This window comes from Lycium ferocissimum, chromosome 12, assembly GCF_029784015.1.
Source record: "Lycium ferocissimum isolate CSIRO_LF1 chromosome 12, AGI_CSIRO_Lferr_CH_V1, whole genome shotgun sequence".
In the NCBI taxonomy this organism is placed as follows: Eukaryota; Viridiplantae; Streptophyta; class Magnoliopsida; order Solanales; family Solanaceae; genus Lycium; species Lycium ferocissimum.
Genome location: NC_081353.1, coordinates 24,900,546 through 24,909,256, shown reverse-complemented (window position 1 = coordinate 24,909,256; position 8,711 = coordinate 24,900,546). Strand labels below are relative to the sequence as shown.

Below are 8,711 nucleotides of genomic sequence, written 5' to 3'. Positions count from 1 at the left end.
TTGAATTCAGCTTCAGTTAAACTTTTTGATAAAGTTTCTTGTTTCTTTGATTTTCAAGATACTAAAGTATTCCTAAACTTTTACCAAATAACTAGTGAATGACCTCGTAGTTTGTAAGAAAGCTCCCTAGTCCGAGTCATAGTAGGCAAACCACTGACTTGTATCTTCAACATGCATCAACAGACCTAAGTCAGGTGCTCATTTGATGTACTCCCTCCTCTCAAATTAGTTGTGTGTTTTTTTCTTTCACACACTCCTTAAGAAATATTATTTAAGAGGGGTATTTGATTAGCCTTACCCTTATTTATATCTAAATTATAATCTCTCATCATTAAATGTTTACTCTATTTTATGTGTCATCTTCATTAATGACACAATTCTACTAAGGGTAAAATAGAAAAAACAATTAAATTTCTAAAACGAGAAATAATTTGAGATAACTATTTTTAATAATCATGACAAATAATTGTGACGGAGGGAGTATCATGCTACTCTAAAAGTTGCTTCCATATGTGTGGCCTTTGAGCAATGCATGTATTGACTTAAGACCTAGACTACAAATGTTATATCAAGTCTGGTCATAGTGAGGTATATCAACTTTCCCACTAGCCTTTGATTAGCACTATAGCCCTTAAGAATTTCATCAGTAGTTGCAGCTAGCCTCATTGTCGTTTATGCACTTGTGATACTCCATAAAAGTTAACTTCTGTTTTTATTTCAAGTGGTGTTCTAATTGGTTTTGCTCCACCTAACCCGATTTTGAGACTAAGGCTCCGTTTGGACATGGTTTGAAATCATGTTTGGACATGCAATTTAGATATTTTAAGGAATATTTTTTCTTATAGACATAAAAATCCACAAGTTGTGAAAACTATCAAAACATTCTCAATTCTTATACAATCTTACCAAATGAGCAAGTTATAGTTCATAACAAAATTAATACGCTAATTCATAACAACCGGCTCAAAATTAATACTAAAAGACCTTTCTAAAAATACAACATCAATTGATCAAATTTTAGTTCAATAAATAAAATTAAACTATGGGTCTTTTTTTACAAAATTAAAAGGTTAGTAGACATAAATAAAATTTGATGGAAGTTAATGAGATTGGTAAATGATTGATGGGGATAATGGTTAAAAATATCTATCAACTTATAGGTCTTTTTTTACAAAATATAAACTTATGGGTTAAATTTTATATTTTAAAAAGTTGAAACAATGGTTTCAAACTCATGTCCAAACGCTGGTTTGAAACCATGGTTTGAAAATTCATGGCCAAACGCCTGCTAACTCCTGAGCGCATTTTCTTTGACACATCGCAATTCATTCCTTAGACCTTTTATAAAACTCAATTAAGTCTGATACAATTAATACCAGTATTACTTATTCATCTTATTCAGTTCTATTCTTAATACCAAAAAGATTGTCTTATTTTTCTTATTAGTTTGTCCCAAAAAGATTGGCACATTTCTATAATTAGAAACTATTTAACTTTATGAGATGATATACAGCCACACAAATATCTAAAGCTTGTTTTGGACTACACATTTCAAAAGTCTTTCTTTATTTCTTAAACTTCGTGCCAAGTCAAACTAGATAATCTTTTTGGGACGGAAGGAGTACATAGTAAATCATGGGATTCACAATACCGGTACTATTCTTGTTCTAATGCACCCTATTTGGTATTATTAGGAAATTATGCAATGCATTTTGTTTGCCAGCATAACTAATACGGCTTATTCAGTATGCTTATACACCCAACCAAACAACCCTTTAGTGTTAAGCCATAGACACTGACATTGTGGCACAATTTAACAAAGGGGTTTTCTTTCCCAAAGCAGAGGTTTTGGTTTAACTGTCTTCAAGGTATACACTAAACATCCCTTTTTGGCTTTCAGTGTATTCTACTGTTGTGTGTAATTTTTGTTTTGGCCAACCAACCAAAAGGGAAATCAGAAAATGATGTCAATTTAACACAATCACTTTATCAACCCTTAAACATTAATAAAATCACCAAACATGCATCACTTTTCCCAAAGAGTCAAATTTCATTTACTCAAGTCACATGATAACTAATTATTTCTGCCAACTAACTCAAACTTTTTGCATTTCACAGAAAGAAAGAAAGAAAGAAAGATCTCCAAACTTCAGTCCAGACTAACAACACTTTCCCCTTTTTTACATCTTGGAAAGTGACTATTACAACAGCTTAGTACTTCCTAGGTAGTCAAGAATCAATAGGAACCATAACCTAAAACGTGGTAAAACAAATTTAAAAGGAAAAAAGCACGAAAACAAGGAGGCTTCTAAATGAAATTATCCTTCCAACTATTGTTTATCAGCTTAGAAAACTAACTTCCTACACGGAGCTGTCAAGTGTGTAGTTTTGCAGCCAATCACAGCAAGGTCTTGGATCGTTTCGACTATTAAATCCTTGAATATCTGTCTTTCCATGTCCAAGACAGCCTCGGACATCTCCACCGGACAATCTCCCCAACCATTGACAGTGTCTTGAGTCAAGTCTTTCTTGAGAACTTCACAAATGATCTCGACCAAGTTGTTACCACTTTCCCGTCCTTGGATCCTTTGGAACTCGGTCCAAATGTTTTCTGCTGATGGTTTTGCAAATACTTTCCATGGGGGAAGTTGCCTGTTTCTATCAAGAATTTCAGTGATAGTGTCAAAGATTAGCTTCCTTTCAAGTCTAAAGACCTTAGAGGTCTCCTTTCCTTTGAGATATTGCTGCTTCTCCAACAGTAAAAATACATCAGAGTCTTCAGGCAGATAACAGGAAGCTCTAAGGATGTCTGAAATGTAACCAAGATGAGAGTCATCCGTTGAATCGTTATACTTTGATCGTATAGGTGAAAATGCTGAGAGCCATAATTCTTCCTCCGATTCCCCAGAAACATCTGATTCAGTTATTAAGTAGCATTAGCAATAACCCAATCAGAAATATGGAAAGCTTTGTCTAATGTATTTCACTTGCCATCCTAATGAGGAGCAGACATGCTTTGTCTAACGCATTTAACTTGCCATCCTAACCATTCTTAACTAACATTCACTGGCACATGCTCTGTTGTAATGTAAAAATTGTATTTTGCGGAAAGATTTAAAAGACAATAACTAGAGGAAGCATAGAAATGTCAATAAAAAATGATTGAAAGAAAATATAAATGTTTACCTTTGAAATCAATGTTCCTTTTCATAATGGGTGAAGGGGATGGTGAGTCGTCCCTGTAGAATGATGAGTCAAGAACTGACACCGGACTCGGTTGTGATTCAGGGGCTGTCATCTCTGCTATGCTATTAAGCAGCTTATCGCACCTCTCCAAAAGGCTCCTTCCTTCATTGTATTCCTCCAAATTTGATCTCTATAATGCCATTTCAAGAAACAACAATTAAACTCAAGTCATTAGTGATGTACTATATTTTCTCTTAAGATTAATTCAGTTAGTTGATTTGTTACTACTATACCTCTGCATCGGTTTGGAAAGATGAGCTAACAGTGCTTTCAGAAATGGAAGATGACTCGTCCTCCACAACAAACGTTGTGATCTTCTCTTTCTGCTTACTTTCCATCGTTTCTCTCTTGTTTCTAGGTGATCCCTTTGCGCCATTTTGCTCCAAACTGCTTCTCCTCGAGCTAAGCTTGGGTGACTGAACTGGAGAAACTCTTCGATTCTCAATTGGCTCTCCTGCTCTTCTACGATTCTCAACATTCAGGTTCTTTGGTTTGGCCACAGAACTAGAAAGCCTCACACTGTTTTCTCTTTGAGTTGGCGAGCTGGAATCTCTAGATCTTATTGGACTTCGAGCATTAGGCCGTTCCCGACATGGGCTCACCGATGGAAGACTTTCGCTAGAGAGATTATTGGGTCTCCGGCCAATGACATTTCGGCTTCTCACATTTGAGGGTGGTGTACCATTTGCCATTCTTCTATGGCTTGGTGAAACTGATCTCGAAGGCCTCATAAGGACTATTGGGGATTCATCAGATGAGAAAGTAGGATCATATACAAAATTCCGCTGGCCAATCTGCTCCAATGGTCTTTTGTTATGTAAGAGTCCTTTGAGTTGCAAAGCCTCAAGGATTTGCTTCAATGTCTCGAGATCTTTAGAAGGCTCATCAATTCCTCTCATCTTCAGTCTCTTGTCAATCTCGCCATAGAGTGAGACTGTCTGCTTTGGCTCCGGGAAAATGTCTGCCGTATCAAAGAAACATTTCCTGTGTTGTGGTGCCTTCCACGGCGATGAACTTAAACTTCTGTTTGAAGCCTTTGGTCTTTCAATCTTCTCGTTCTTCAAAGGATAACCCATCCGGTCCATTGAGCTTCTACGTTCATTTGCCGCATTGTCTTTCATTGCAGTGTTTGATATGTTAGATCGAGGATGGTTTATCTCTTTGGAATCCACATGGTTTCCATCCACAAAACGACCATTAAACAAGTCTCGTGATACTCTGGATTCTGAAGCAGATCTTCGCAACTCCACTTTTAGCAGAGTTTCGGGGCTTGATTGGGGTAACGGTTCAAGTCCCATTAGCCGTGCAATGACACTCGGGCACGGACGCTGATTGTCGTCACCATCCTCTGTGTTCTCACCTTTGTTTGCTGATAGAACCGATGCCTTTGTTCGTAGGTCCCTCGGTCGAAGAGTTCCTTTAGCATCAACAACAGCTCTGCTGTCCAATGAAAGCCTCGGAGCTTCTTTACAAAACTTCCATGAAGACCTCGTCCCTTCTTTTACTTCAAATATAGGAAGAGGGAGTGGTGATTTTGGCGGTGTCGATGTCTCTACCGGGACAGAAAGAGATGGTGGCTCAACAGGGCTGACCTCTGCTGCTGCTGCCGCTGCCTTCTTGGACTGGTCCGGACTTGGCTGTGGTTTCCCAAGCTCCTTTGAAACTGCCGGTGATGCAACAAATTTATCGGACTCGGAAGAATCATCAGGAACCTGAAAATTCAAAGGAACACCCTCCAATCATCCACCGTTATAAGGAGAAAATGACGAAAATGGCCCCTTATCTTTGGTAGTAGGTTCAAAATAGTCCCTTAAGTAACAACTTAGCATATTTGGTCCTTTAAATTTGCCAAAAGTGAGCACTCTTGGTCTCCATCAAATACTTACCAAACTCCGATTGTTTAAATTCAATGAAGACATCTAAACAGAAATGAATAACCTGACAAACTTTAACTTACTGTGAAATGTGGCAAACGTTTGGTGGAATAGAGTCTCTTCCCGGCTAAAATGTGATTACGGTCGAAGAGCTGAAGAAATCCACCCATACAACCCATTCTTCTATCATCCACACCATCCATGTTGCCACCAGCTTTTTTTTTTGTTTGTTTGTTGGATCTACTACTTTATTTAGCTCCTGTTGAAGAACATTATTATGGTCAGTCCATGTGCCAATCAGTTAATTTACAGAGAAACAGCTTTAGTTAATAACCAATTATTATCAGTACTGCAAAAAATGTCTGATGATGGAGACACTTCTTTGTAATTTGCATTTAGGGTCTTTTGGTTTGCAAAATACCTATTGGTTTGCAAAATCACCCATGTGTACTCTCCATTATAAGTTTCAAGATGGTGTTTTTTTTTTTTTTTTTTTTAATAACTATAATGACATTGAGCTCTATTGATCTCAATAATGCTCAAGAATCAGAAAAATCAAAAAAGAGAAAGGAGAGCATTTTTCTTTTAGATTCTTCTTTACACATTTATCTAAAAATGAAGTCATCATAGTATATATCTTGTATATACACACCAGATTCAAAAGAAAGTAGGAAAATGTAGCTTAAAACTTACTGGGATCTGGATTAGATAATACTACTTTCAAGAAGCAAATGACATTCATTTTGTTAAAAAAAAAAAAAAGAGTTAAACCATTTAGCTTTTCCAAATTTTTCTTTGGTCTTTGAGTCATAACAAACAACCAAAACTCTAGCAAATACTTCATAAAAAAAAATCTCCTATGATTTCTCAGCTCCAAAAAAAGAAATTTTTTGTCACATTTTTCTATTTCAAGATTTCATGAATTTACAATGCCATTAAAATAGAAGCAATGAACATACTCTTCCACACTTCTACAAAGGAAAAAAGAAAAGAGATCCTTTAATTATCTTGTGTCTCCTTCAATTTGGAAAACTCATTCAAGTAAGTAACAGTAATGGAAATCAAACATTTATAGAAATCCTTGCCTAAATCACTCAAGAAAGAAAAAGGTAAATCAAAGTCACACATTTACACAAGCCCAATGAGGTAAAAATAACACCTTTACACTAAACTTGAGCTTATTTTCTTGTGAAACTTTTTTACCAATCCAATCACAAAATGAGGATGAATGCTGGTTAAAAAAATAAAAGGTGAATGTAAATCACACATTTACACAAACCCAATGAGGTAAAAATCACAACTTTAGCAAAAAAAAATTCCTCATTTTTTTGTACTAATTTTTTTTTCACAAATTGACATTAATGTCCAAAAAGAAAGGAACCCAATAGTGAAAAGAAGAAATAAAACCATGACATTAAGCCACTCAAAGAAGAAGAAATCAATAAAACAACACTCATTTACACACACACACAATGAGTTAAAAATCACACCTTTACACTATTTTAACTTCATTTTCTTGTGAACTTTTGACCAATTTAATCACAAGATGGATATCAATGCCCAAAAACAGAGGTACCCAATTGGGAAAAGAAGAAGAAATTAACAAAAGAACACACATTTACACAAACCCATTGAGTTAAAAATCACACCTTTACACTAAACTTGAGCTTTTTTTTTTTTTTCTTTGACCAATTCAATGACAAGAATGGCCAAAAAGAAAGGAACCCAATTGAGAAAAGAGCAAGAAAATCATGCCTGTAGCTTCAACACAAACAGTTACACAGATCTGAAAGTGGAATCATTCAGCAAACCATTCAAGAAATGGAAGTGGTTATTCATTGCTATTGTAGTGATCGTATACTGTGGCTATTCTTGTAAAAGAGAAGGTTTATATGCAAATATGTTTTAGTAATGAAAGTTCCAATTCCACCGAACAATTTAGGAAGAAACCAAAGGGAGTTAGAGCGGGGGGGTGGGGTTTATAGGCGTAGAGGAGAGAGATATAGCGAAGAGAGAGTGTGTTGAGGGAGTGAGTGATATATTGGTTAGAGATCAGTTTTTGGGCCCACAATAAGGGTGGGGTGGTTTAGGGGGTGAGGGGGCGTTATTGTTTTGTGTTGCCAACTTTGAAGAACTTAGACCGTCAAAGAGCAATTAAAGAAATTAATTTTAGAAAAAGAAAATAAAATAACAATAGGCTCTTTTTGGCATTTATCACAAATATTTAGTCTTCTTGGTGGACCAAAAGATATATAGTCTTCTTTATTCGAAATCTACTGAGTGAATTAATACGACAACAATATATCCAGTGAAATTTCACAATATGAGTTTTTGGGGAGGGTAAAGTGTATACAGACTTTATCCCTGTCTCGGAAGGTAAGGAGGTTGTTTCCGAAAGACCATCGACTCAAGAGAAAACATGACAAAATATTCATTGATAAAATAGTCGTAAAAAAAGGAAGCTGTAGCAACCACAGATAAATAAGATAATGGAAGTACAAAAAAAAACATATAGTAGAAGGAATCAAAGGACAATAAACAATAGAGCAAAATTGCGACTACTAGTGCGAAAGGATAAGCGGAACTGCGTCTTGTCCTGTCTAATCACCTCTCCCCAATATTTCTCTGGCCTACCTCTACCTCTTCTGAAACCGTCCATAGCCAACATCTCGCACCTCCGCATTGGGGTATTTGTGTCTCTCCTCTTCACATGCCTAAATCATTTCAGTCTCGCTTCCCGCATCTTGTCCTCCACCAATGTCACTCCCACCTTGTCCCAAATATCTTCATTTCTAATCCTATCTCTCCTAGTGTGCCCACACATCAATCGCAGCATTCTAATTTCCGCAATCTTTATCTTCTGAACATGAGAGTTAATCTCACTGAGTGAATTAATCTACCGTATAAAATTTACTTAAGGAGAAGCATTCAATAGAAGTTTTTTTTTTATTATTATTACCAAAGCTCGAATACAAAATCTTTGGGGAAAAAAATGAAGGAATCACATATATTCCACACCATATTTCTTAGTGGTTTATCACAAATGTAGTCACTACAATCGATAGAGGCGAAACCAGAATTTAAAATTTATGGGTCCAAAATTCTAGTCCGTTTAAGTTATGGGATTCTAAATTAATAATTTATATATATTCAATGGATTTCATAAGACAAATATAGAGGTTGGATCGAAGTTAATGGGTTCGGCCGTCCCGTAAACGAAAGCCTAGCTCCTCCCGACTACTGACAAGTGTTGTTGGACAAATGAGATTCTTTCATTCTTGACCAAAGATTTCGAGTTCGAGCCAAAAAATTTGTTAAATAAATGAAATTCCTTCAACCTTAAGCAAAGATCGTGAATTTTAATCACAAGAATAAAGTACTTCTGACTAGGAACGCTTCATCTTTTAAAGGTTTCACGCGACGCAAATTCAAATTACTCACTTGATATTTTTGAATATCGCGTGTATAAAGCGAAAGAAAAAAATATTATCATTTTTTTTTTCAAAGAAAATAATAAAATGAAAAAATATATTTAATTCGAAGCAAACATTATATTATATCCACTTTCATTCTCTCGATAATATTTTTCTT

The 8,711-nt window shown here is 35.8% G+C and overlaps 1 protein-coding gene across 4 annotated transcripts; it reads right to left on the bottom strand.

Moving 5' to 3' along the window:
• Positions 1-2,063: 2,063 nt before the first annotated feature.
• LOC132039579 (protein LONGIFOLIA 1) lies at positions 2,064-7,112 on the bottom strand. Of its 4 annotated transcripts, none has more exons than XM_059430071.1 (5): positions 6,770-7,112; positions 5,204-5,379; positions 3,480-4,958; positions 3,187-3,376; positions 2,064-2,923 (listed from the first exon to the last, which is right to left on the bottom strand). In XM_059430071.1, the coding sequence occupies exons 2-5, from the start codon at positions 5,321-5,323 to the stop codon at positions 2,346-2,348; spliced, it is 2,367 nt and encodes a 788-aa protein (XP_059286054.1). In that variant the 5' UTR covers positions 5,324-5,379; positions 6,770-7,112; the 3' UTR covers positions 2,064-2,345. The 4 variants fall into 4 exon arrangements, with proteins under 4 accessions (XP_059286054.1, XP_059286053.1, XP_059286056.1 ...); XM_059430070.1 differs by having other exon boundaries at positions 6,876-7,111; XM_059430073.1 differs by having other exon boundaries at positions 2,064-2,914; positions 6,876-7,111.
• Positions 7,113-8,711: the final 1,599 nt, after the last annotated feature.